Source organism: Ursus maritimus, unplaced genomic scaffold (assembly GCF_017311325.1).
Source record: "Ursus maritimus isolate PB19 unplaced genomic scaffold, ASM1731132v1 scaffold_23, whole genome shotgun sequence".
Lineage (NCBI taxonomy): Eukaryota > Metazoa > Chordata > Mammalia > Carnivora > Ursidae > Ursus > Ursus maritimus.
This window is the reverse complement of record NW_024424786.1, coordinates 41902651-41930280: the sequence shown is the minus strand read 5'-3', so window position 1 is coordinate 41930280 and position 27630 is coordinate 41902651. Positions and strand designations below refer to the sequence as shown.

Genomic DNA, 27630 nt, shown 5'->3' with positions numbered 1-27630 from the left:
AGAGAGACAACCAGCGAGAGAGGGAACACAGGCAGGGGGAGTTGGAGAGGAAGAAGCAGGCTCCCAGTGGAGGAGCCTGATGTGGGGCTCGATCCCAGGACTCTGGGTTCACGCCCTGAGCCGAAGGCAGACGCTTAACGACTGAGCCACCCAGGCGCCCCAAGAGTTTGAGTTCTTGAACTCTTCCCCCAAATAGCTCCCTACTGATGGTGTCGGGGTGTGAGTCCCCTCTTTGGGTTTTGGAGCTGGGACCATGAGGCAGGTAGCTCTTGGCAAATGACAAGTCAGCAGGCTTCTCTGTGAGCTTGTTCTCCACCCACAGTGGCTCTAGGAGATGTGATGAGTTAGTAGTAGTCATCCCAGGTCCCACTTCTTAAGTGTGGCCTTAGAGTCAGGGGTGCAGGTATGCAGAGGTCAGCTTAAGAACCTGGAATGCCTGGGGTCCCGCAGTGCCATGGAGAGAGGACATCTCTAGAAGTCCTTTTGTTCCAGGAAGGCTGGGGAGAGTGGGAGGGAGGGAGAGAAGGCTCTCTTCCCCCATCATCTCTATTCCGATAGCACGGAGTGGATTAGAAATCTCAGCATCATCTTGGGTTTCTGGAAATGCACCTGCATGTGAGAGGACGTGGAGAGGATGGAGAACTGTCACTTGGGAGAGGTTATGTTGGGGGCAGGGGTAGGAGTGGGTATAGGAGAGGTGAAGGGTGGCAAAAGGGTAGTGACGCCTTGTCAGCTTCCTGCTTTTGCACGGACTGGCCCAACACCCGAGGACTTAGGGCCCTCTCAGTATATGAAGAGACTCATTCAAGCACTCATCTTACGGACACATGCACACATTCACCCACTTGCCATGGCCACCCCAAACGGAGAAGGGCCAAGGGAGGCCCTTGTTCCCCTTAACCTACAGGGTAAGGGCCAGTGATCCAGGCCCCTGGCTGAGAGCTCTGATGGATAGCTGCTTCTCAGCTCCCCCTTCTTCTCTGGAGCCACAACTGTCCCTGCCTTTGTCCCTGCAATTCTTGAGCTCCCTGACTCAGCCTGGTTTCCCAATTCCCAGCAGTAGACAAAGCCCTTGTCAGTGAGGTGGGGGTGGGGACAATGAGGGAGTAGCTGTGAACTGTAGGACCAGAGTTCCAGCCCTTTCTTTCTCTCAACCTTCAGGGTCTTTCAGCCTCCCGAGTTCAGAGGTCACCTTTAGGCCGCTCCCCAACTTGCCCAGATCTCTAAGGCCTGGCTGATGGGGTGGAAGCTAGCTAGGACTTTCCTCCCAGCTAGACAAAGTCTGACACCTGGTGGCCAAGGTGAGAAATGTCCAGAAGGATCTCTCTCAAATCTCCCCCAGAATTTCTCCAGGGCCAGGCTGGCCAAGGTGAAAGGGGAGGTGATGGGAGCTTTGGAGGGGGTGGTTGGGACAAAGTAGAAAAGACAGCCAGTGGCAGGAAAACCCAGACACAGGGGAACTTTTGCCTTCTATCAGGCTCCTACCTCTTAAGCCCACTAGGCCAGAGACCCCAGAGCAGGGAGAGGTGGAGTGTCTGGGAGGGTCATGATGGACTAGGAGGAGCTGCCTGAAAGAATTCTGGCACACAGGGTGGGGAATGGGGCCCAGGGTGTGTGAATATGTGGGGGCTGGGGATATGAGCCTGGCTGCCCAGAATCTCCAGCTCAGGGTGGGTGGCAGGGCCTGAGGGCCTGAGGAAGGGGGTTGCTGGGGAGAAGGAAGGAGAGCAGGCTACGCCCCATAGCCTGCTGGGCCCCAGGCAGCTGCTTCCCTCCCTCTACCTGCCCCCACCTTCCTAGCTCTAGCTGGCTCTTTCCACAAGCCCCATTGTGAGCAGGGGGAGGGGGAAGGGGCTCCCCAGGCAGGCGCCTGCGCAGTGCTGAGGCCCCCCCACCCTGCCACATTGTCTGAGCTAAGCCAGGCCTAATCCCCCTTCCCCTTGGAGCAGTAGGCAGTGGGCCTCAGCCCTCAGGAAGGTGCTGGGCTCCTATTCCAGTTCTTTGTTCTCCTTTTCTCTTGGGTTCTCCCAAGACTTTGGCCTTGGCCTAAAGCAAGGCCCTTGAGTGTTCCCAGGCCGAGGTGCAAAGGTCACTCCTGCTAGTCCCATCGTCAGCCTCTGGGGGTCAGAGCTGACACAGAAACAGGCTCCTGGGTCTCAGGAAATTCCCTGAAGGAGGGAGAACTTAGCTCCCAACTCAGACCTCTGGCCTGGCCCTCCAGCCTGACGCCTGACTTGTGATAAGCCCCACGATAGCAGTTTTGGGGATAGTCCAGGAGGCTGCCTGAGTCAGGACAGGGGTTCCAGGAAAAAAGTTGATAGGGGGCAGACAAGGTTAGAGAGGTGGAGAAGAAAAAGACCTGAGGATGGGCAGGCCAAGGTTCTAGTGGCCAGCACACCTCAGGGATCCAGAAACCGAGTTGGGGAAGAACGCCAATTAGACAGCGATGGTTCCAAAACTCCTGGGTGCCAACTACTTTGAGCCGTGGAGTTCAGTCCCACTACTGCCTGACTAGGACAGGAGGGCAATGCTGCCTGCGGAGAGTTCTCTCCACTCCAGGCCAGAAAACCAGTCCTAGGGTGCCTGCACTGGAGCAGACAGCCCTGATTCTTTCTTGGGACTGAGGGAAGCTGAAGGCCAAGGGAGACATCTTCCAGGTTAGGTGGGAGAGGCTAGCAGGGCCTGGGCCAGGCAGAGCTGGGGGCAGCTGGCAGGGATGGCCCAGACCGTGCCCACAGAGCAGGTCAGGGTGCCAGAGGAAAGAGGGAATGAGCTCGGGCCGCAGTAGGAGCCACTGTGGCCGCCCAGCGGCACACCCCATTTCACGCTCCCTGGGCGGTGGCAGGGCCCCACGGCTATCAGCTTTCAGGGGTGGGAAGGACCAGGAATGAGGAGGGGTCTGCCCCACCCATGGCTTCCTACTCCCTCAGGGCTCTGTGGGCTCAGGAGTGAGGTGCCACACACCTCTGGGAACGCCCTCTGGGAAGAGAGTGGTCAGTCCCACAGAGCCTGGGCACCCCTCTGTAGAGTGCACAGGGCCTGACTGGCCCCCGCACCTCAGCCCTTCCCAGGCCTGGTGGAGAGGGCCTCCTGTTTTCCTCCTCAATGCAGCAGGGCCCCTGTCTCCCTCAATGTGGGCCCCACTTAGTCCACGAGGCAGATGGGGGATTAGGCCAGGCCCAGCCCAGAAAATAAAGCAGGGAAGGGCCCTCCAGCTCTGTGCAGCGCACTCACGAGCTCTGACTCCCACTCAGCCCTCCTCAAGGAAGTGGATGAGGAGAGCCAGGCAGGGGGAGGCCCCTGAAGACATGGCTGCTCTTGCTCTGCCCCTTCGGTGGTCTACTCTCCAGAGCATTTTCCTCTCGTATGCCCACCTTACTTCTAACACAGAGCACCCAGGCCCCAGAGCAGTGGAAGAGGGGGAGGCAGAAGCGTCTAAGCAGGCCCTTGCACTCCTGGAAAAACTGGATGGGATCTCTAAAGGGCGGTTAGAGCTGGGCTGGTCCCTGTGCTGATTCCCAGACTCCCACTGACCAGCACTTTTGCCTGCTGCCAGGAAGTTGGTGAGGGGGAGGAGGGTGTAGGGGTGACTCAGCGATGACAGGAGCCCAAGGGACAAAGGTCATGGGTGGAGAATTGAGAGACACTGTTTACAGCAGCCCGCCTCCTCCAGGAGGTCTTCCAGTGCTGAGCCAACCCTGTGGTCCAACTCCTCTCTGACCCACCCTTCTCCCCTTTCCTGTTTGTTAGGAATTTTATCTTTGCGCTGACAGCTTGTGTGTCCCATCTGCCTACCCCATTAGCCTCTGAGCTCCTGGGTGGGGAGGGCACAGAGAGACTGTGGTTTAACTGGGGCCCCACAACGCTTGTGACGATTAGCACTTCCTACTTTGAAAAACCATTTTATGGGGCCCCTGGCTGGCTCAGTTGGTGGAGCGTGTGACTCTTGATCTCGGGGTTGTGAGCTCAAGCCCCACGTTGGGGGTAGAGATTACTTAATAAAAAAAAAAAAAAAAGCACTTTACATCTATTTTAGTTGAGTGAATATGTGGGAAAGTGCTGAGAACAGTACTTGGCACACCGTAAGTGCCATATAAGTGTTTAGTTTATCGTTGGTGTTTTCTGCTCATACTATCACATTAGTGAAACAGGGCAGATTTTACTGATAAAGGCCTGGGGATACAACCACTCTGGCCTCCTGCTCACTGTGGAATCTTCCTGGCTAGTAGGGTAGGCATGGGCAGCCCACGGGACCCCCAGAGAGTCGACAAGGCCAACGCTTGCCTGGACTAAGAGCGGGCAGGGTCTTTGGGCACAGACTGTGAGAAAGGAGCTTTGGAACCCATGGTCTTCTCCAGCCAGGTCTCTTGGGGATGGTGGGGGTGGGGTGGGAGCAGGGAAGGGGGCTGGATTAGCCCAAACGTTTTTCGGACCTCCAGACCTGCCCCCACAAGGCTCTGCGGGACAAGGGGTGGGAGTGGAGGCTCCAGCTGGACTCTGGGGAGTTACCAACCGGCCACGGGGATTACTGAGGCTGAAAAGAACATTTGCCTAGGAAGGGAAAACGGGAAGTGAGAGGCTGAGGATAACGCTCTATAAGTCCCCCGAGACCCACTGCAGACCAACGGGGAGGAGGGGGGCAGGAGGAGGTGGTGCAGTCTGGGGCATCTTGACAGGTCCCCCACCCCAGCCTCACCCCTTCTCCCCCAGAACACAGCTGACGCAGCTGCCCCGCCCCCTCCGCCTTTCCCGCCTGCCATTGGCTGGAGTCGGGCCCCGCCCTGCAGAGGCGGCCAACCATTGGTTTAGGTCTTTGATGTTTGTGCGCTTGTGGGGGTGGGGGACAGGCGTCATACCCTGGAACCAGCGGACTTCCTCTCTGCTTGTCTGGGTCAGCCTGTCTGCCTGTCGCTGGCCCCGGGCTCGCTCTCTGGCCCCAGCCCTCTTCTCTCTCTCTCAGCAGCTGTCTCTCTCGTGCCCGCTGGCCTCTCTCTCTCCTTCCCCGCAGTCGCCTCCTTCTCTGCCTGCCTGGGTGGCCGCCATGGGCCGGAAGCGGCTCATCACTGACTCCTACCCCGTAGTGAAGAGGAGGGAGGGCCCCGCTGGGCACAGCAAGGGGGAGCTGGCACCAGAGCTAGGTCTCTTACGTGCGGGGGGGGCGGGAGCAGCGGACACCGCTGAGGGGCATGAGAGGACGTGGGCGGACGTGGGCAATGGAAGGGGAAGTGAAGTACGTCCTCTACTTCCTACTCCAGGCCTGGCGGTGGCCGGGAGAGGCAAAGGGGTGGCGAGGGCTGGGGAGCAGCAGGGCAGCTGTGAGGTGAGGGCCAGGGGACTGGCCTTGCAGGGGACAGGCCTGGGCAGGCCTGAGGAGCAGCATGTCATTGCAGGGGAAGAGCCCCAGCCCCTGAGCGTGGATGAAGCAGAGCTGGAGCTGCTGAGGCAGTTTGATCTCGCCTGGCAGTACGGGCCCTGCACAGGTGAGAACCCTCTCAGGCCCCAGGAACATGTCCTGGAGACAGTCCTGTCACCCGCACGTCCCTGAAGCAACCCAAGCCCCTGCCTGCCCCTTTCTGGCACTGTCTCCTGAGACTAGGGGGTGTGGAGGTCCCGACACACCCCTCCACACACACTGTCTAGCCTGAACTCTTCCCACCCCCCCTGAGATGCCAGTCTTCTTCCCACCCTGGCAGGGATCACACGGCTGCAGCGCTGGCATCGGGCGGAGCAGATGGGCTTGGAGCCTCCCCCAGAAGTGCGTCAGGTGCTACAGACCCACCCTGGAGATCCCCGCTTCCAGTGCAGGTCAGAGACAGGCCAGGGAGGGCTCTCAGAGGAGCCAGGTTTTTCATCAGGCACCACCAGCCTGCTGGCCCCCGGGGTGGGGGCTGCCCTGACCTGAGGGAGAAATGGATGCAGGCTTTAGGGCCTTGCTGAAAAGGCAAGAAGGTTCTCTAAGGTGCCTGGCTCAGGAGGGCAGAAGATTGCTTTAATAATCCTTATCGTTGAGCTAATGGTGGGGGAAGGGTGCACCCAGGGCCCAAGGGACTATCTATTTAGTACAGAGGGGTTGGCCAAGGACTATAGGCCATGAGCAAGAATTGGGCCTGGTGAAATCAGATGAAGGACTTAACTGACTCTTTCTGGTTTCTCCCTCCCTCCCCCCTCCTCTTGCACAGCCTCTGGCATCTCTATCCCCTTTGAGGCACCACCTAAGACCTCCTGCCCGCTGTCCCAGAACCTCAAGACTCAAGTGAGAGCCAGGTGTTGCCCCCTTGGCTCAGTTCTGCTGTGAAGAAACTTTGGCAGGAATAGAGCCTCATAGAGAGAGAAAAGAGGTTGAATCTGGAAGTCTCTGAGGCTCAGCCCTCCATCTAACCAGCAGGCTCCTGGAGCCCCCTCTGAGAGCCAACACAGCTGAAGCTTGCACTTCCTACATGGAGAGTGGTCTCTGAGGACAAGGACCTGGCCATGACCTTTCAGATGCCTCCTACAGGCCTCCCTGACCACAAATACTGTGGTCCTGGGAATACTGTGGCAAACAGGCACAGCCTTGGACACAGGCAGACTGAAGCAGATAACTAAGAGGCAAAGATGCACTCCACTTACGGCTGGGAATCTGAAGGCAGAACTGGCAAGGGGTTCACTAATGCTTATCAATAAAGAACACTGAGTCTGGAAGCCTGACCTCCAGTCCCTTAATGCGGCCCTGCTTGGGCTGGCAGCAACCAGCAAGTAGATAGGTGGGAGAGAACCAGCACTATGCTTTCCCTTTGCGGACCAACCCTAGACCTGGGACGGAAGAAAGACACCTTAATAGACCGCGGGACAAGTCCTCATTAGAGCTGATCAGCCTCTGGCGCCCCCTGGTGGTTTATAGGGAAACTACTCTTCAGCCACCTTCAGAGACCAGCCAGAGAAAACCTACCTGACCTGCCACCTAGACTGCCCAGTGCGGCCCACCTCACAAAAATGGGTCTTTTGTCAGAGGAGGATCCATAGGGCCCACGCCTTATAAAGTCCAGACCTACACATTCCCAGCAAGCACCTCTGCTTCCTACACTGAGGCCACCCAGATCCAAAGCAGGGTTGAGGAGGCTTTCAGCCTGCAGGCCCTGCTCAGAGACGGCCGTCATCTGACGGGCTTTGACGGGGGCTGCGTGGAGCAGAAACAGTGCTTAGGGGACCCTGGGATGGTATGATGCGGAGACTGGAGTCAGTGCTCCTCACACTGTGTTTACCTTCACTGGCTGTACCAGCCCTCCATCCTGGGTAGACAGAGACAGCACTACTATTAACTCCTTGGGGACAGGCCTACAGAGCAGCCAAGTGGCCTTTTCAACCCCCACTGTCCTGGGCACTGCCCGTGCCTCAAGCACTTTAAATGAATCCTCTCTAAAATTTCTAAAGGGCTGTCAAGGTAGATTTTACAGAAAGGGAGCCTGAAGCCTGGAAGAGCTGTGTGGGGCTGCTCGGCATGGACCAGCAGGTACATGGTATGAGCGGCCATGTGCACCAGGCTCTTCCCGTCTACACCCACGCCCCTGCTCATCTGCTGAGCGCCTGCTGTATGCCAGGCTCTAGAGGTCCTCTTGGGTGTTGTTAGTGGTGAGGAGATTAAAGAAGACATACAGGTAAATATTATGCCACGTGGTGGTCTGTGGTAGGCAAAATTAGGGTTAGAGGTCCAAGAATGCCAGGGGTGCTTGGAGAGGTTGATCAGGGAAGCTCTCTGACAGGCTGGCATTTCAGCAGAGACCTGAACGAAGTACAGGAACGGGACTTGCACCTACGGGGGTGCTCTGGACAGAAGGAACAGCAAGCACACTTCCCAAGACAGGAGGGCTTGCACCCTGGTCCAGGAACAGCGTGGAGGCCAGCGCTGCCTGGGCAGAGGGGGCGAGAGGAGTACGGCAGGAAATGAGGCCAGAGAGGGAGCCGGTCACTCCCACGGGCCTTTCAGGCTGAGATGAGGACTCTGGATTTTAATCTTAGTGAGACAGGAAGACGCTGGTGGGTTTTAAGCCAATAAATGACATAATCAAGCTTATGTGTTGAAAACATCACTCTGGCTGTTGGTGGAGAACAGATTGTGGGGTTGGGGGGAGAAGAGGCAGCAAACCACTCGGGAGGCTTTTGGGGTTGGCCTTGAGAGAGGTGATGGTGATCTGAACCAGGGTGGGGAGATCAGTTGGCGGTGGGTCTGAGAGAGAGGAGTCAAGGAGAACTCCAAAGGCTTTGGTCCGAGCAGCTGGAAAGCCAGAGTTCCCACGACTGAGATGGGAAAGACTGGCGAGGGATGGGGAGCGCTGGGGAATCAGGAGTTCGCGCTTGACACCCAAGCAGAGCTACGGAGTAGGTGGTGGACACGCAAGTCTGCAGTTCTGGGGAGCTCTGAATTTGAGATGTGAATGTGGGCGTTTTTTAGATGGCATTTAAAGCCCTGAATGTGGATGAGGTTACCTGTGCGAGTACAGATGGAGACGAGAAGTGGTCCAAGGACAGGCCTGCACCGCCTACGCTTAGAGGCGAGGGAGGAGACTGAGGGTGGCAGGCTGGAGGAAAATCCGGAGGCGCGGGCCTGGGAGGCCTGGACAGAAGGCATTTCAGGGTCTCAGATGCTTTGGAGAGGCTCATAAAATGAAGCCCGAGGGCAGCATGCTGGAGTTGGCAATGCAGAGGTCCCTGGGGACAAGAAGTTTCCATGAGTGTCAGGGTAAGAGTGTGCCTGAGTGGGCTCAGAGGGAATGGCAGCAGAAGTGGAGACCAGGAGCATGCCAACTCTTCCAGGGACTTTTATTGGAAAGGGAGCAGAGGAACAGACTGGTGACCAGAGGGACGTGGGATCAAAAGAGGATTTTGGGTTTGTTTGTTTTTTTAGGATTTATTTATTTATTTACTTGAGAGAGAGCGCGCGCATGAGTGCAACCTGGGGAGGGGCGAAGGGAGAGAATCTTCAAGCAGACTCCCTGCTGAGCAGGGAACCCCGATGTGGAGCTTGATCTCAAGACCCATGAGATCACAACCTGAGCTGAAATGAAGAGTTGGTCCCTTAACTGACTGAGCCACCAAGGTGCCCCTCAAGGGAGGGGTTCTGAGGTATCGTTTTGTCTTTTGTTTTAAATTTATTTTTTAAAAGATACTTATTTACTTAAGAGAGACAGAGCACAAGCAGGGTGAGTGGCAGAATGAGAAGCAGACTCCCTGATGAGCAGAGAGCTGGACAGCTGGATGCCGGGCTCGATCCTGGGACTCCAGGATTAAGACCTGAGCCCAAGGCAGACGCTTAACCAACTGAGCCCCTCAGGAGTCCCTTGTTTTCTGTTTCAGATACAGTGACACTAGAGCATGATCACACAGTGACAGAGTGAGCCAAGAGGGACGGTACTGATGCCGCAGGAGACAGACGTGGCAGTCGTATGAGTGAGGCCTTTGTGAAAGTGACAAGGGCCAGGGCCAGGACCCAGGGAGAAGGTGGCCTCAGGCAGGAGCATCCAGCATGACAGGAAGGGAGGCCAAGGATGTGGGAGTAGAGGCAGGTGGGAAAGTATGGTATTGGTAGGAACATTCGCGATCTGATGTTTGCTGAGAGCCTCATGCAGCTGGGAGGGGTCTGATGTTTACTAAGTGCCCTCCGTGCCATCTGCTGGGCTGAATGCTGCACATTCCTTATGTGGTTGACTAGAGTGACTCAGAACACTGTCATTAGGTAAGTAATAGCCACGGCTCACAGACAAGGCAACTGAGGCTGAGACTTGCTCAATCAGGAAACACCGGGGCGGGACTCACACCAGGGTCGCCTGCCCCACTGACCCCATCCGTACCCGCGCTCCCGCTGCTCAGGGGGCTCCTGAACAGTTAAGATCTACCCCTGTGGAAACTTAAAACAAAAAACCACAAAAACAATGTAATACACAGGCTACTGTGAGTGGTATAGACACTGAGTCCTCAGGAGAGAGAGAGCACCGTGTGTTAAAGAGACCCTCACTGTGGGGGCCCTGAGCCCAGGACAGCCAGGTCCCACCGCAGTGGTCCTCTCTGTCTGACTTCAGTGCCTCATCACTTCAACTCACCGCTCCTCAGACCTTTCCGCTGCAGAATGAACGCAGACCCCCCAGTGCATCAGGAGGCAGGCCCAAGACACCTCCACTCTGAATATTCTTACTACTTGTATCCTTTATCTTCAAAATCTCCAGCCAGTTTTATATTCTACTCCACGATATGTCTGAGTAGTTGCCGTAACATTAAAAATGGATGAACTTACCAAGTAAAATGAACCCTCCGGGAAGACGTGCCACGTGTGGTCTCTGGCTGGCTTGATCTACCCCAGGGCGCCCACCGCCACCCAGCCAGGCGGAGTAGCGGTGCAGGAAGTGGCAAACAAGCGTTCGGAAGCAAAATGGGAGTCAGTGGCCCATGAAAGGGTAAGTAAGAGTAGGTGGGCGGAGAAGAACATTCTAGAATGAGGGACGGGCCGAGCAAAGGTAATGAGCAGAGGCAGATGTTGTGCACCAAGGGGAGAGGTGTGCAGACTACAGCACTTGCTTTACGAAAATCGGCAATAAGAAGCTAGGGTTTCAGTGCTTACGACATATCCAGCACTATTGTAAGTGCCTTCTTTCCCCTGGAAATGATGATACACTTTTTATAAAGAGATTTTAAAGAGGAGAGTCAGGCACTGCGGGGTTAAGTACTTTCCCAGGGTCACACAGATGTGTCAGGAATAGAATCTGATGTCTACAGGCATGTGGGATAAGGCCGGCAAGAGGGGCTGGGACCAAGCATAGGGTTGGAGTCTGGACTTACCCATGGTGATGACAGTGCCAGAAGGCTGCTGAGCAGGAGAGAGATAGGATAAAAATAATCATTCTGGAGACTCTGTCTGGCCAGGCAGAAAGAAAGACTAGAGGGGGAGGAACTGCAGGCAGGGAGACCACAGGGGAGCTATTAAATATTCAGGACGTGGAGCGCCTGGGTGGCTCAGTCAGTTAAGTGTCTGGTTTTGGTTCAGGTCATGATATCCGGCTCCTGGAATGGGGCGCCGTGTCAGTGGGAGTCTGCTTGTCCCTCTGCCCCTCCCCCAGCTTGTGCTTTCTCTGTCTCTCAAGTGAATAAATAAAATCTTAAAAAAAATATTCAGCACATGGGTGCTGAGACCCTGGTTTAGCAGACAGAATGCAAAGGACAGAGAGCTACAAGAGATGTTGCAAAGGCAGGTGGCAAGGCTTGTGTTTGGGAAGGGAGGAGTGGGGGGGAGGCGTCAAAGATGACTCATGATGTGAGCTTGGGTGGGTGAGAGAAGGCTGATGCCATGGGCAGAAAAATGGAAACTGGGAGGGAAGGCAAGCTCAATCTCACACATGGATGGTTTAAGATGATGACAGGACTCCCAAAAGGAAGCATCCAGGAGGCAGTGGCAGCCCAGAGGGCAAGTCCAGCAGCGAGGTCAGGGCGAGGTGGCATCCAGGGCACAAGGGGATCGCCTGCATAGAACCGATACTCAAGCCCATGGGCATGGGTGAGTTCTCAGGGGGTGAAGAGAGACAGGGAGAGGGCGTGAAGACAGGACCAAAGATGGCCCTCGGGAAATCCTCTCCAGAAGGTGGAAGACCAGCCAAGAAGAAGGGAGAGTGGCCGGAGAGCCAAGGGAGAGCAACATCCAGGTAGTTCCTGAGAACTTCGAGTGGCTGGTGGCATGCTGCCAGAAGATATCACGAGGAGGAGGTGGAAAGGAGGAGGATGGCCCGCCTTAACTCATCCCTGCGTCCCTCTGTCCCCGTGTTGTAGTTCTCTCTGGCACCGGCAGCCCGGCTGCCACAGTGACTACCAGGGCCACACCCGCCAATGAAGGTCATGCGATTCACGTGATTCCTTCTCTGTTGACTTAGGTGTGGCAGCATTTACCCACCGTCCAACTCAGACAAACGCACTGGTAACACAAAGGTTTCAGGAGTTAACTTGCCAAGAAACTCAAGTACACAAGGGGAAGGAACACGTTTCCAAACTGGTCTAGAAGTAGATGGAAGCCGCAGCAGTGGTGGCTTGAGGCAGATTTGGGTTCACATGACCTCTAGGACTTAGGCGATCTTCAACACGACTGCTAGGCCTCCGGTCCATTCACCTGAGCCCTGAACTAGAAATCAATGACTTTGTGCCCGGTGTGCCAGGTGCACACGGTCAGAACCGCAGTGCGGAAGCTCCCAGAGCCTCCTGGGTGGTGTGGGGGGAGAGAAGGACCTGCAAGCGAGTTCCAAACACTGCCACAAGACAGGTGTGGATGGGACACTGTGGGAACTCGGACTCCCTGAAGGCGGCCCTGTAGCTGAGGATTTTAGAAGGAGCATGGTGGGCACAAGGTGGACAAGCTCCCAGGTCCTTCTTGAGCCCTACTTTGGCCCGTAGTCTCTTGAAGGAAAAGGCATTTCCCAGAAGCCTCCTTTGGGGCGGATGCCTCCTTCACCTCACCCAGACCAGTGGACGCTCCCAGTCCAGTCGTCCTCCCCTCGACTACATGCTGTTTCTCTTTGCGCAGCCTTCCCTAAGAAGAGGATTTCTCCGCTGCTTTCCATGGTAACCTGTTGCTGTTTTATGAGAGCATGTCCCATGGCTACATTCCACTGTCTGCTGGGCTAGAGTGTTTCATCCTGGAGGTGCATGCTAGCACGGGCTGGTTACATGGCAGGCACTCAGAGCTGACAGAACCTTCCCACTGCGTTCATACCTCCTGTCTGGTCTGCTGGGCCTGTCCAGCCTGTGAGAATAGTGTAGGCGTCAGCTGAGTGAAATCTGGCCTCTACCTAAGTCACTTCTGGGGGTGGCGGGGGCCTTGATAGCAGGAGCCATCTTTTCCTAGAGCCTTCTCAGCAAGGGACACATCAAAGCTGTGGACTTCAGAAGTGGGCTCCTTTTCCCGTCCTGTTTTGAAGCCTGTGGCTCCACTGGGCCAGCCCACGGAGGCTCATCTGAGGCCCTCACAGGTGCACAGTAGAGAGGAACAGCACATCCAGAGCGCGCAGGACCACCCAGCCCCCTCCTCCACAGGCTCTCAGGAGGGGGCTGCCCAGGACCCTCCCATACAGGGAGTCCCGCAGCGCTGGGGTGTAAACTGGTGCCACTCTGAGGATGCCAGTTTGGCATTATTTGTCAAAATTACAAATGCACACATTTCTTTCAGTCCATATCTAGAAATTTATCCTACAGACACGCTTGTATGTGTAAAATAACATATAGAAGGTTATTTATTATCTTGCCATTTGTAGCAAAGACTACAAATAGCCTGAATGCCCACCAACAAGGCACCGGTAAAGTAAGTTACAGTACACAGTGGAACAGCACGGCAAAAACATTCCAGCAAGCTCTGTATGTATGGGTGTAGAATAGAATGAGCTCTAAAATATATGTGAAAAAAGTGAGGTGGGGAAAAAACCAGATTTCTAGAACGGTGTATATAATATGCTACTATTTTGGTAAAAAAATGTGTGCATTCACTTGTATTAAGCATAAATATCTCTGAAAGGACACTCAAGAAATTGATGCCATTAGTTGCCTTTGAAAGGAAGGTAACTTGGTGGGTTGGAAATAGGGAATGAAGGGAAATTTTTTATTAACAGGGTTTTTGAATTTTGAACTATGTGACTATATTACCTATTTAATCAATCAATAAGAAAAACAGTTACCATGTTCATGGTGACGTATTTAACAAATATTAACAGTACTAGAGACAATTCTAAGGTAAAATGGGCTTCGTGCCACATACTACAATGGCTTTGTGGACTCATAATGCTGCACTCTTTTTACTACATTCCACTGGGAGAGAAGGGTCTTCTACCTGGCCTTGGGGGTGGGGGTGGGGGCGCTGGCAGGGGGAAGGCCCATCTCCTCTTTCACTAGACCTCTGCCAGGCAGCTGGCACTGCCCGCACCAGGACAAGAGTCAACTGTCATGGTGACAGGTTTTACAAGAGTCCAAACATGATGAGTCCAGGAGAAATCCAACCAGTTTGTTTGTTTACTCATTTCACAAGTACGGGGCACCTGTTAGCACGAGCAGTGTGTGGAATATGCAGCTTGGGTCCCGCGCCTCCAAGAGTTTCCAGTTCACCCTTAAACATACGACAAGACACCCTCCATCAAATAAGATTGGCAAAAGCTAAAAAGCTTGGACAGTACAGTCTGCTGGCCAGGAGACAACAGAACATTTACCCTGTGATCCAGCAATGCTAGTTCTAGGAACTGATCCCGAAGACTCACTCCCACAGACATACAGCAGCACGGGCACCAGCTTATTCACCGTGGGTATCATTTGCAATAGAACATTGGAAACCACCTAAGTTCCCATCCATGGAAGCTAATCAAATAACCCCCCAATGCAATCCCGTGTAGCGAGAGAGAGAGAGAGAGAGAGAGAGAGAGAGAGATTTCCATTAGCTGATACAAAGTGATTTCCAGGATAAATTGCTAAATATGTAGTGTGCTACCTTTGTATAAGAAAAAAGGAAAAAAAGATATAAATCTGAAAGAAGAAACGTAGGAAGAGTAAACTAGAAATAAATAAAATGGATCCTTTTGTGAGTAGGTAAGTATGGGGTGGGAGAGAGGACGGGAGTGAGATTTGTCTAAGTATTTTTTGTATAGTCTCAGCTCCTGAATCAGATGAATATTTTACAAATTCAAAAATATATCAGGAAATTTTTTTAAATCCTAAAATTGACCACAAATAATAACTGAACCTTACTGTATGTCAAATTGATAATATAATCATACAGAAAAAATAATACAAGAATACAAATAAATTTTCAATATAGTTCATGGACTTCCTAAGGACTACAAAAAAAAAATCTTGAACTTTACTTAATAGGTTTGTTGTTGATAACGGCATTGGTGTAGGAATTCTAAAACTGTTTTGCTGTTTTTGTATGAAGGATACAAAAAATGAATAAATATGTAGATGTTGGAAGTCAGAGATCGCACTGGGGAAAAAAGGGAGACATAATACGGAAGGAAGGTGAGGCAAAATCCTCAAATGTCAGATCTGAAATGGAGATAACAGTATGTAGATCTTTTTTTGTAAGTAAGCTCTAGGCCCAACGTGGGGCTTGAACCCACAACCAGAGGATCAAGAGTTGCACGCTCTACCAACTGAGCCAGCCAGGCGCTCCTAGAATTTTTTTTTTTTAAGATTTATTTATTTATTTATTTGACAGAGAGAGAGACAGCCAGCGAGAGAGGGAACACAGGCAGGGGGAGTGGGAGAGGAAGAAGCAGGCTCCCAGCAGAAGAGCCTGATGTGGGGCTCGATCCCAGATCGCTGGGATCACGCCCTGAGCCGAAGGCAGACGCTTAACCGCTGTGCCACCCAGGCGCCCTGCTCCTAGAATTTTTTAATTTTCTCATTTTATTGAAATATAACTTATCTACAACAAAATTACAGATTTTAAGCATACAATTTTGGTAAATGTATGCACTGATGTAACCATCAACCCAATTAAGATCTAGAACATTCGATCTGCCCAAAAGTTTCCTCACTCTCCTTCACCTCTTTTTCACTCTTTTGTTCCCAATAATTCATAATTTGCATTTTCCTTCTTTTTTTCTTAACCAGTCTTGCTAGGGGTTTACCAATTTTATTGATTTTTTTCAAAGAACCAACTTTCGGTTTTGCTTTCTTTGTTCTTTGCGTATTTCCGTTTCACTAATTTCTGCTCTCATTATTTCATTTCTTGGGGTTTAACTCGTTCTTTTTTTTTTTTTTTTCTTTTTAGCTTGTCTTACTCTTTGAGATATAACATCATACATAAAATTCATCATTTAAAACTGTACAAATCAGCGTGGTGGGGCACCGGGCTGGCTCAATCGGTAGAGCATGCAACTCTTGATCTCGGGGTCATGAGTTCAAGCCCCATGCTGGGTGTAGAGATTACTTAAAAAAAAAAATAAAGGAAAAGGGTACAAATCCGTGGTTTTGGTATACTCACTATGTTGTACAACCATTGCCGCTAATTCCCAGAACACTTCCATCACCCCACAGAGAAGCCTGGTGGCAGTCAGTCCCAATCCCCCCTGCCAATCACTGATCTACTTTCTGTCTCTGTGGATTTGCGTGTTCTGAACACTTCATAGAAATGGAATCAAACAACACGTAGCCTCTTGTATCCAGCTTCTTTGACTTAGCATAAGGTTTTCAAGATTCATCCATGTTGTAACACGTGACTACATTCTTTTGATGGCTGAATAGTAGCCCATTGTGTGGACAGACCCCATTTATCCATCCATCAGTTGGTGGACATTTGGGTTGTTTCGACTTTTTGGCTATATGACTAATACTTCTATAAACATTTGTGTACCAGTTTTGTATGAATATACGTTTTCAGTTCTCTTCGGTATTTTATATTTAGGAGTAGAATTACTGGGTCATATGGTAAAAATGTTTAGCTTTTTGAAATACTGTCAAACTTTTCCTATCGTCTTAGGGTACAATCATAGAATATTAATGTTAAATCTTTCTCTCTTCTTCCTGATAGAGGCATTTAAAGTTATCAGTTCTCCTCTAAGCACATCTTTAGCTGCAATACACAAATTTTGATATGCTGTGCTTTCATTTTTGTTCAGTTTGAAGTATTTTTTTTTAAGATTAATTTATTTGAGAGAGAGAGTGCAAGCAAGGAGAGGGGCAGAGAGAGAGGGAGAGGAAGAGAGAATCTCAAACAGACTCCCTGCTGAGTGCAGAGCCTGACACGGGGCTCGATCTCACAACCCTGAGATCCAGACCTGAGCGGAAATCATGAGTTGGACGCTTCACTGACTGGGCCACCCAGGCACCCCCAGTTTGAAGTATTTTCTAACTTCACTGTTTTCTTCCTTGGCTCATTAGTTATATAGAAATATATTCTTTTTTTTTTAAGATTTTATTTTTACATAATCTCTCCATACTACATGGGGCTCAAACTCACAACCCCAAGATCAAGAGCTGCATGCTCTACCAACTGAGCCAGATGGGCGCCCCTACAAATATATTCTTTAATTTTAAACATTTGGGGATTTTCCAGATATATTATTATTTATTTATTTCTAGTTTAGTTCCAGTGATCAGAGAACATGTTCTGTGAAATTTTAATCTTTTAAAATAAATTTATTTATTTATTTATTTATTTTTAAAGATTTTATTTATTTGAGAGAGAGAGGGCGCAGAAGCAGGGGAGTGGCAGAGGGAGAGGGAGATGCAGGCTCCCCGCCGAGCAAGGAGTCCAACATGGGGCTCAATTCCAGGACCCCAAGATCATGACCTGAGCCAAATGCAGACGTTTAACCGACTGAGCCACCCAGGCACGCCAATCCTTTGAAATTTACTGAAATTTATTTTATGCCTAGGATATAATCTAGCTTCGTGAACATTCCACGTGTACTTGAAAACACTGTGCGTTCTGCAATGATGCGATAGAGGTCCTTTAATGTCGATTTTATCAGGTTGGTTGGTTTCATTGCTCAGATTTTCTATATTCTATTGCTTTTTTATCTAGTTATTCTATCAATTATCAATGAGGAGTTTTCAAATCTCTGTAATTATGCATTTGGCTGTTTCTCCCCTTCAATGTTTACTTCATTTTTTTGTAGCTCTGCTATCAGGTGCACATACATTCAGGATTATAGTTTCTTGTTCAATGGGTCTTTTCCTGATTATGAAATGTGTCTCTATCTCTGCTAATTCTCCTTGTCTGGATGTTTACTTGGTCTGATATTAACGTAGCTATACCAGCTTTCTTGTGCTTTCTACGTGCCTAGTATACCTTCTTCATCCTTTTACTTTCCGTGTCTGTAGAAAAATCGTATCCCTTTCACATATCATGTAGTGGGGTCTTGACAAGCTCTGTGTTTTAACTGGAATGTTTACATTTGACGGAATTATTCATATGGTTGGGTTTAAGTCTGTGTTCGTTTGTAGGGCCGCCATAACAAAGTGTCCCAGACTGGGAGCTTAAACAACAGAAATTTATTTCCTCACAGTTTTGGAAGCTAGAAGTTTGAGATCAATGTGTTGACAGACTTGCTTCTTTCCGAGGGGTGTGAAGAAGGGATCTATTCCAGACGTCTCTCCTTGGCTTGTAGACAGCCAGCTTCTCCCTGCGTCTTCACGCTGTTTTCCTTCTGTACATGTCTATATCCATATCTCTTCTTTTTTTTTTTAAGATTGTATTTACTTGAGAGAGAGAGCGAGAGAGAGAGAGCACACACAAGTTGGGGGGTAGGCGCTGAGGGAGAGGGAGAAGCAGACTCCCTGCTCAGCAGGGACCCTGATGCAGGGCTCGATCCCAGGACCCTGAGATCATAACTGAGCCGAAGGCAGACGCCTAACTGACTGAGCCACCCAGGCGCCCCCAAATCTCCTCTTCTTATAAGGACACCAGTCATACTGGATTAGGGTCCAGCCTAACGACCTCATTTTAACTTAGTACCTCTGCAAGGGCTCTGTCTCCAAGGATAGCCACATTCTGAGGTGCTGGGGGGGGAGGATTTCAATATATCAACATATCAATAGTAGCAAAGTCTATCACCTTGCTACATTTTTAAAATTGGTTTCATATGTTCTTTCGTTCCTCAGTTTTTTCTGCCTTTTCTGCCTTCTTCTGAGGAACTGGATAATTAATATTATATTTACATATTATAATTCAATAGACAAGATATTAAATATCATTAATATCATATTTTACTTCCTTTCTTTGCTTTGTAGTTACACATCTTTTTATTATATTTTAATGGTTGCCTTAGAAATTATAGCAAGCGTGGTGCCCAGGTGGCTCAGTAGGTTAAGCGTCTGACTCTTGATTTTGGCTCAGGTCATGATCTCAGGGTCGTGAGATCAAGCCCTGCATCTACTCAGCTGGGAGTGTGCTTGAGATTCTCTCCCTCCCCCTCTGCCCCTTTCCTTACTTGCGTGCGTTCTCTCTCCCTCTGAAATAAAATCTTAAAAAAAAAAAAAAAAGAAATTACAATATGCATCACTAATTGATCACAGTCTAATTGAACTTCTTCGCATTCTGCAAATGTAAGGATGTTCCAACAAGATAACTTTATTTGCTCTCCCATTCTTTGTGCTATCCTATTTTATTCCTATATGTAATAATATTATTTTTGCTGTAAATAGACATTTGTCTTTTATGGAAATTAAGAAAAGAAGAAAGCAATGCTTTTAAATTTATCCAGGTAGTACCATGTCTGTGGTACTTAATTCCTTCCTACGGATCCAAGTTGCCAAATTTCCTTTCAGCCTGAAGAACGCCCTTTAGCATTTCTCGTAGTGCAGGCCTGCCAACAGCAAATTCTCTCCTCTGTCATTTTTCTTAAAATGGCATTACTTCTCCCTCCTACTGCAAGGGATTCCCATCGGCTGCAGAATTCTAGATCGAAACTCTTCTTGGCCGGTGCTTCAGAGGTGCGACCCCACTGTCTTCTGTCCTCCGCTCTTCCACATCACTATTCCCTGATATGCAACCTACCTGCTTTCAAAATCTACTCTCTCTTTTTTTTTAAAGATTTTATTTATTTATTTGACAGAGAGAGTGCGAGCATAAGCAGGGGAGCGGCAGGCAGAGGCAGAGGGAGAAGCAGGCTCCCCACTGAGTAGAGAGACCCATGTGGGACTTGGTCCTAGGACCCTGGGATCATGACCTGAGCCGAAGGCAGACACTTAACAACGAGCCACCCAGGTGCCCCTCAAAATATTTTTTTACTTCTGGTTTTCATCAGTCTGACTACGATGTGTCCAGAGGTGAGTTTCTTTGTGCTCATCCTACTTGTGTCTGGCCAAGCTTCTTGAATCTGTAAGTGAATGTTTCTCATCAAATTTCAGATTTTTTTTTATCATTATCTCTTCAAATATTTTTACTGTTCCATTCTCTCTCTCCTCTCCTTCTGGAACTCCAGACACATATGTCAGACTGTTTGATATCGTCCCACAGATCACTGGCCACTGTTAATTTCTATTCAATACTTTTGTCTCTGATTTTCAGATGAGATCATTTCTCCAGACCTGTCCTTAAACTCATGGCCTTTTCTTCTTCCAAGCCTTCTTCAATCTTCTGTTAAGCCCCTTCAATGGATTTTTCAGTCTATTTGGTTCTTTTTTACAGTTTTAATTATTCTGCTAAGACTCCCCACTAAGACCACCATATTTTCTGGGGGGCCTAGGTGGCTCAGTTGGTGAAGCATCTGCCTTCAGCTCAGGTCATGATCTCGGGGTCCTGAGACTGAGCCCCAAGTCGGGCTCCCTGCTCAGTAGGGAGTCTGCTTCTCCCTCTCCCTCTGTCCCTTCCCTCTCCCTCCCCTGCTGTGCCTCCTCCTCCCCCTCTGTCCCTCTCCCCCTGCTCATGAGCTCTCACTCTCCCTCAGATAAAAAAATAAAATCTTAAAAAAAGGACCACCATATTTTCTTTAAATCTTAGACATATTTATGGTAACTGGTTTATAGTTCTTGTACACTAATTTCAACGTCGGTGTCATCTCACGGTATATTTCCACTGATTGTTTTTTCTTGATTATGGATAATGTTTCCCTCCTTCCTTGAATAACTAATAATTTTTAATTACATGCTGGAAATTGTCTGGATAACACTGTCTTCCTTTAAGAAATGCTGAGTTTGGGGCGCCTGGGTGGCTCAGTGGCTTAAGCACCCAACTCTTGATTTCAGCTCAAGTCATGATCTCAGGATTGTTGAGATCAAGCCCCGTGACAGGCTCCGTGCTGGGTGTGGATCCTCATTGAGATTCTCTCCTTCTGCCCCTTCCTCCCGCCTCCCCCACCCCGCACTTGCGCGCACACGCATGTGCCCTCTCTCTCTCAAAAAAGAAAGAGGAGACAAGAAAAAATTCTCCTTTACTGACAAATAGTAGCTTATTATATTAAACACATAATAGATGTAGATGGTATGATATAATTAAAAAAAAACCAAACTGAAATAAATAACTAAAGTCAAGATCATTACTTGATACTAAAACCAATGACTGACAGATTGCTGGGGACGGGATATTCACACAGCCTCAACTTACCCCACGGCTCACGACTGTGAAGGGAAAGGACAGTGGAAAGATCTAGCAGACGGCATCTTAACCAGCACTCGAATTCAGCGTCAGCAATAATGAGATGAAGCGACATGAAGCGGCTGAAGTGATGACGCAGAAAGAGCATCTGCTCATGTCGCTCATTTGCAAGTATTCTTGCAAATAGGTTTAACCCGAATCTAGTTGCGAGGAAACATTCAAACAAATCCAAACTGGGGAATATTCTACAAGACAACCAGTGTGGATTCTTCAAAAATGTCAGTGTCATGAAAAACAAACAGGCAGGAGGACTATTCTACATTAAAGAATCAAGAGGGGCACCCGGGTGGCTCAGTCAGTTAAGTGTCTGCCTTTGGCTCAGGTCATGCTCCTGGAGTCCCAGGATCGAGCCCTGTGTCCAGCTCCCCGCTCAGCGGGGAGTCTGCTTCTTGCTCTGCCCCTTGCCCTGCTTGTGCTCTCTCTCTCTCTCTCTCTCAAATAAATAAATAAAATCTTAAAAAAAAAAAAAGAAGAAGAACCAAGAGACATGACAACTAAAAGCATGTGATCCTTAACTGGGTCTCAAATCTTTAAAAAGAAAAAAAAGCTGTAATGGAAAATTTAGGGATATCTGGAGAAATGTAATTATGGTAGGCAATCTAGATAATAATGTTGCATCACTGTGAAGTTTCTTGGTCGCTATGAAAACAGTTTGGCAATTGCTCAGAAAGTTAAACACAGACTTACCATATGATCCCCAGGCTTGCTTCTAGGCACATGGCCTAAAGAACTGAAGCAGGGACCCAAACAGATGTCTGCACACCCATGTTTACGGCATCATTCACGGTCGCCAAAAAATGGAAACAACCCATACGTCCATCAATAGATGAATGGCTAAACACAATGTGGTCTCTCCATGTAGTGGAATGTTATTCGGCCTTCAAAAGGAATGAAATTCTGGCACATGCTAGAAGCATAGACAAATCTTGAAGATATTATCCTAAGTGATATAAGCCAGACACAAAATGACAAATATTGAATGATACCATTTACATGAGGTACCTAGGATAAGCAAATTTATGGAGATAGAAAGTGGAATAGAGGGGTGCCTGGGTGGCTCAGTCCTTTGAGCGTCTGACTCCTGACTTCAGTTCCAAGCCCCACAGCACTCCATGCTCAGCAGGGAATCTGTTTCTCTCTCTCTCTTTCTCTCCCTCCCTCTGCCCCTCCCCACCTCATGTGCGCTCTCTCCCCTCCCCTCTGAAATAACACGTAAATCTTACGAAAAAGAAAAAAAAAAAGAAAGTAAACTAGAGATTATCAGGGGGGATGGGATGTTTGAAGAAAAAGTCCTGGAAATGGATAGTGGTGATGGCGCACAATGTTATCAGTATAGTTCATGCCACAAGCTGTGAAGAAGGTCTCTTGAGGCCTTCAGCCCATGGGAGTCAGTCCACCAAACCAAGACACGAGCTACACAGCCGTGTGTGCTGCTGGGGTAGACAGCTGCTGCCCCAAGCACACTCGCCCAGTTCCAAGCCGTCCCAGGCAACATACATTTTGTGGGGTACATACAAGCAGCTCTGTCTCTCTCTGGCCTTGAGGAGCAGCCTCCTTTACCCAACCTGTCACGCACCCCACAATTATGTCTGATGTGAGCTAGGCCAGCCTACGAGGCCTTGCTTGCATCTGGGCTTGTTCTGCGCTCCCCTTCCTGCCACACCTCCCTCTCCATCTTGACCTCTGAGGCTCACTGAGCGGCTGCCAATGGAGAGGAGTGTGGCATTTCTACCCAGGCCAGGGAATCTCACTGGGCAAACTTTGCCAACTTGCCTCCCCACCCAATGGGAGAATAGCTTCGTATTCTTAATCCTCCAGCCCAGACACAGAATCCCCTGGAGTGTCCCAGCAATCCAGGGCAGCTGCCCGGGAGCAGGCAGATCCGGCAGAGTAGGGGGCGGAGCACCAGCTCGGGGCTGCACATGCTGCCATGGGAACAAGTCAGTGTCTAGTGAGGGCACGGCACAGAGAGACTCTGGCCAAATATGTCTGACAACAGAGAGCAGTTGGGCCAGGCTGGAAAACTGAGGAAAATGGGTAGGAAACTGGCTGAAATGGGAAGGAAGGGGAGTACAGGTCTACTTTCAGGTTAGCCTATGACCATGGCCTTACCAGGAGGCAGATGGTAGCCCTTCGGTGACAGCCAAGGCAGTGGAAAGATCACTGGTCTCAATGCCACCATTTGGCTCTTTGGTCTATAACCTAAAAACTCAGATCCCTCAGGTGGAAAAGGGAAAGTCGTAACAGGAGAGTTGCTGGCCGCTGTGGATTGTAAAGGACCAGCATGCCCCTGAAGCAGGCTGACGTAGGCCTCCACGGCAGACACTGAGCTGTGGGGCCTCCTCTCGAGCACCAGGTCTAGAGTTACTAAAGCTGTACGTGGCACTTAGCCACGCAGGAATCCTGGCACACCCAGCAGGCACTTACCTGCGGCCACTGCAGTGGGAGCAAACCGGAGGGGCAGGACGGAGAGGAAGAACAGGACTCCAGATTGGGAGCACGGGCTGCCAGGGAGATGAGTTAACAGCTCACTTTGGGTCCCATGTTCCGGAAGAGGAGCACCTGTAGCCTCCACAAGTCCTGCACCATCCCATATCTGGGGACAAAATCGGCAGTCAGTGGTGCCCCATCCCTTCTTTGTTGAACCCACTTAAACTCCCCGGCTTCCTCATTCTGAGGACGACTTCACCCTTTGTGAGCCACAGCAGATCTCAGGGGGCAGTCTAAATAGGACGTGGGAGGGTTTGCCCTGTCCTCAAGCCATTCTCCTCTCAACTGTCTCTGCTTTGCCCTCCTCGAGGGACTCCTCTATCCCAGGTCCTAAGGTAGTTCTCTGCTCCCCAGGGTCACTGGACAGCTGTTCCAAGTGGTCAGCTTCAGCGCCAGCTCCCGGCACAGTGTCAGCCCTGCCAGGACTAGAAGGACAGGCCCGGAAGTCAGCCTGAAGATGGTGCTGCTGAAGCCAACTTCATTCCTTTGCAGCTGCTATAGGCCTTGGCACGGAGGACATGGTTTCCACTCCTAGGTGGCTCAGAGATGGGAGAGAAATTTCTCTGGGGAAGAAGTGGGCCACAGACAAAGAAGAGCCAAGAACAGACACAAATGCCACAAGACAGACCCAAAGGAGTATCCATCACTGGACCTCAAGACCACTTCGTATTCCTGTGCTGCAGTGTCCACCCCTTGTCGTTGTTCGGCTCACTTCCAGGGATGGAGGCTCCCAGACCCTCCCGCCCCTTCACGAGACCCGATTCATGTGGCTCCCAGTTACTGTACTAAACGTGCCAACAATACGGCCCTTGCCCCATAATCACCTGCCTACTCACATTCCTCCCCTAGAAGGGTGTCTGTAAGCCAGCATGTAAGCTTAATAGAAGGGTCTCAGGATAACACAAAGACCACATCTTGGTCCGTCTCTGCAGGAAACTCAGAGCCCTTGTTCATTCACTAATATCTCCTACGTGCCAGCCACACGCCATGCTGGGACTCAAACACTGACCGAAACCCAGTCCCTGCCTTCTAAGAGCTCACATCCAGTTAGGGGCCCAGACATTTCTCCCCCATGTCTGAGGGCTGCCCACAGGAACTCTGCCCTACTTCTTGGCACATTCACATTATCCACATCCTCCGAGGCCTGGCTGAAATGCTGTCTGCTCCTTGCTGCTCTCACGACACAGCCACTTAGCAGTGGTGTCTCCTGCCTCTGAATGAGCACACCAGACACCGTACTCTCTCATGACACATCACTTCCCTCCTGCACTGTGTGTTTTGTATGCATTACTGATCTTCTCCATGGACTTTTTTTTTTTTTAAAGGAGGCTCCACGCCCGGTGTGGAGCCCTGCGAGGACTCGAACTCACCACCCTGAGATCAAGACTCAGACACTTAACCACCAAGCCACCCAGGCATCCCTACAGGCTGTTTTCTTGAGGGCAAAGATCATTTGATACATCTCTATATCCTTCAAACTACCCTACACAGTACCACGTACATTAGAGGTGGTCAAAAACTATTCCCAGAATACAACTTACACATAAAGATGCCTGTTGGATGAGTGAAGGCTTGTTTGTGAAGCCACTGGGAGTTCCCAGGCTTAATAAATAATACATTTTATCACTAATTTCAAATTCCTCGTTAGGGTTTTCCCAATTAATACAAAGTTTGAACTCAACGCAAGTAGCATAGGATTCCTGTATTCCTTATAAATGTGTGTATCCAGTCCTATGTAAATGTCATATAAATATAACTCAATATTCAGCTGTTTCTGCATCATAGCATGTAACTGCTCACATCCTCCATGAATCTTAAGGAAGGGAAAGTATCTTCTGCACTGCGTGGTGTTGGGCTTTGTACCCTCCCTAGCTGCTGCGTGGTAAGGATATAGCCCAGACTACAGCTGAAGGGAGGAGATATGCAGCTTCAGCACCCAGCGGTAGGTAAGAAGACTCAGGCTTCCCCATCGGAATCAGCCTGTAAAACCAGCCTGCCTAGGAGAATGGATTTGCCCATCAATAGAGGAAGTGACTCCAAAATTGAGGAAAAGTTCTCACAGTAGCTAAGGAATGTTTTTTAAGGTATCAGAAATGATGGCTGGGACTTGAACAACACTCACCAGGTGCAGGCCTGGGGTTAAAAACTTACATGCATTATCTCGTTTAATCTTCAAACACCTGAGGTGGCACTATCATTACTCCCAGTGGTGCAAGTGAAAAAAACCGAGGCTCACGAGATGTAATAACTTTGCCCAAAGTCACAAACCCAAGTTTCTCTGACTCCAGATCTTGAGCTGAGATTGTAGCTCAAACCATCCAGTTCCCTTTCTTCTTGCACGCGGTGGGCAACGAGGGGGTAATGATCCCATAGCTTCTAGAAGAGACCAGGAAGATCACCTCCTCCAACCTCCTTACTTTACAGGGCAAGAAACGGGCTCGGAGAGATAAAGGGACTTGTTCCCCGGATCGCAGAGCCAGAGGCCGCTCTGCAACGCGGTCGCAAGGTGCCCTAGAATTCCAGCCCAAGCCGCGTTGACAGAGGGGCGCCTGAAGCTCTGAGCGGTGAGCCCCGGGTCCAGATCCGACCCCAGGCGCGCCCGCTGCCCCGCCCGGCTTGCGCTCCTCCACATTCACCTGCGGCGTCAATCATCTGGCCCGCGCCCCGGGAGTACCTGTCGGCGGCGCGCAGGCCCTCCGCCGGGGACCGGGCGCTGGCGCGAAGCGAACGGGGCTGCGCGGGCCAGAGGCGGACACTGGCCTCGCCAACCCCGGCCTCCCCCGGCCACCTCGCCTCAGAACGCCGAGGCCCCGGGAGCGCGCGGACGGCCGGTCGCCGAGAATTTGGGAGCGCTGGTCCCGGGAGGCAGAGCCGCCTGGCTTCCTCCCCTCAAGCTCCCTACTCTGCCCCTCAACTGTCTGCAGACCCCGTCCTAGCTTGAAGGCACCTTAAGGGGAGCAACGGCCACGCGGTCCGCAGTCTAGCAGCTGGGACCCTTGGGGGCGAGATTCCCATGGAAACGAGAGAGGCTCTTCGCGCCTGCGCGGACGCGCTAGGCACGGTGGGAAATGTAGTTTTCGGGCTGCCACCTGGCGGTCAAAAGAACGGACGCGAGATGGCGCCCCAGCGTTGCAGTGGGTTCCGAGCTTCTGGGTCCTTCCCCCCCACCCCCAACCCCAAACCCCGGCCCTGGCGCTGCTGGCGTAGGAGAGGCCGCGGAGGCCTGAAAGGTAGTTTCTCTTGGCAGCCGCGGCTCTGAGGCGTCTGGGGCGCAGGGTGAAGCGGCGGGGGCACGGTCTCTTCGGCGCGTACAGTTTAGCCCTTTGACATCCAGTCCTGATGAGGGGCCGCCCTGGCTCGGGGTCCGTCCTAGCCCGGCCGACTGGGCCGGCGGAGGGAGGACTCCGTGAAGGTGGGAGCTGGCCTAGGAGGCACCTGCTGTCCGAGGGACGCGAGCTCCTCGTCGCACGAGGGTTCACGTCGGGGCTGGGCGACCGGTCCAGCGCCTGAGAGGCTCCTCCGGCGGCTGGGGACCGACTTGGGATTCGGTGAGCAGGGGTCGTCCCGCCCCTCCCTCCAGACAGCCTCGGGCAGAACTGGTGAATCCGGGGGACCCTGCCTGGGAGCCACCCCGTCCCTCTGAGTTAGGCCTCCGGGCTGAGATCTAGAAACTTAGGATCTATCTCAGGTCCTACCAGAGACTCAGTGACTTCTCTGGGCCTCCGTTTCCTGTTTCCAAAAAGGTGATAGTTAAAATGCCTGCTCTCTCGCCTGGGAGTGTTGCGAGGTTGGATGGAAATGACATTGGAGTGTTGTAGGCTGGACAGTCCTTTAAGGACATAAACAGGCATTCCCATTTGCTGTACATTGGTGCAACTTCTTGGAAGGAAATGAGGCAATGCCTTTCAAAATTAAATGCAAAGAAGCTTTGCTTCAGCAGTTCTAGAAATACGTCCTACAGGTTTTGGGCCGTGTGTGCACAAGAAAGTATATACAAAGAGTACTTAAGCATTACTTGGAATAAAAATTCATAAACAACCTAAATGTTCTTC

At 50.8% G+C, this 27630-nt stretch overlaps 1 protein-coding gene and 1 long non-coding RNA gene across 4 annotated transcripts; one reads left to right on the top strand and one right to left on the bottom strand.

Moving 5' to 3' along the window:
* Positions 1-31: 31 nt before the first annotated feature.
* On the bottom strand, positions 32-26702 carry LOC103679512. Of its 3 annotated transcripts, none has more exons than XR_572965.2 (4): positions 26526-26702; positions 23516-23684; positions 8464-8685; positions 32-609 (listed from the first exon to the last, which is right to left on the bottom strand). It is a non-coding gene; the product is annotated as an uncharacterized LOC103679512 (long non-coding RNA). The 3 variants fall into 3 exon arrangements; XR_005837179.1 differs by having other exon boundaries at positions 26253-26584; XR_005837180.1 differs by lacking the exon at positions 26526-26702 and adding an exon at positions 26215-26236.
* Positions 4898-6681, top strand: POLD4 (DNA polymerase delta 4, accessory subunit). The gene is made up of 4 exons (XM_008709074.2): positions 4898-5138; positions 5391-5480; positions 5694-5805; positions 6180-6681. Exons 1-4 carry the CDS (start codon positions 5042-5044, stop codon positions 6202-6204), a joined length of 324 nt encoding a protein of 107 aa, XP_008707296.1. The 5' UTR covers positions 4898-5041; the 3' UTR covers positions 6205-6681.
* Positions 26703-27630: the final 928 nt, after the last annotated feature.

Bases quoted from the DNA above. Each gene is read 5' to 3' on its own strand.
- POLD4 (XM_008709074.2), top strand. From the start codon at position 5,042: ATGGGCCGGAAGCGGCTCATCACTGACTCCTACCCCGTAGTGAAGAGG. The intron at 5,481-5,693 runs GTGAGAACCCTC...CCACCCTGGCAG, and splicing joins GCAGTACGGGCCCTGCACAG to GGATCACACGGCTGCAGCGC. The intron at 5,806-6,179 runs GTCAGAGACAGG...CCTCTTGCACAG, and splicing joins GATCCCCGCTTCCAGTGCAG to CCTCTGGCATCTCTATCCCC.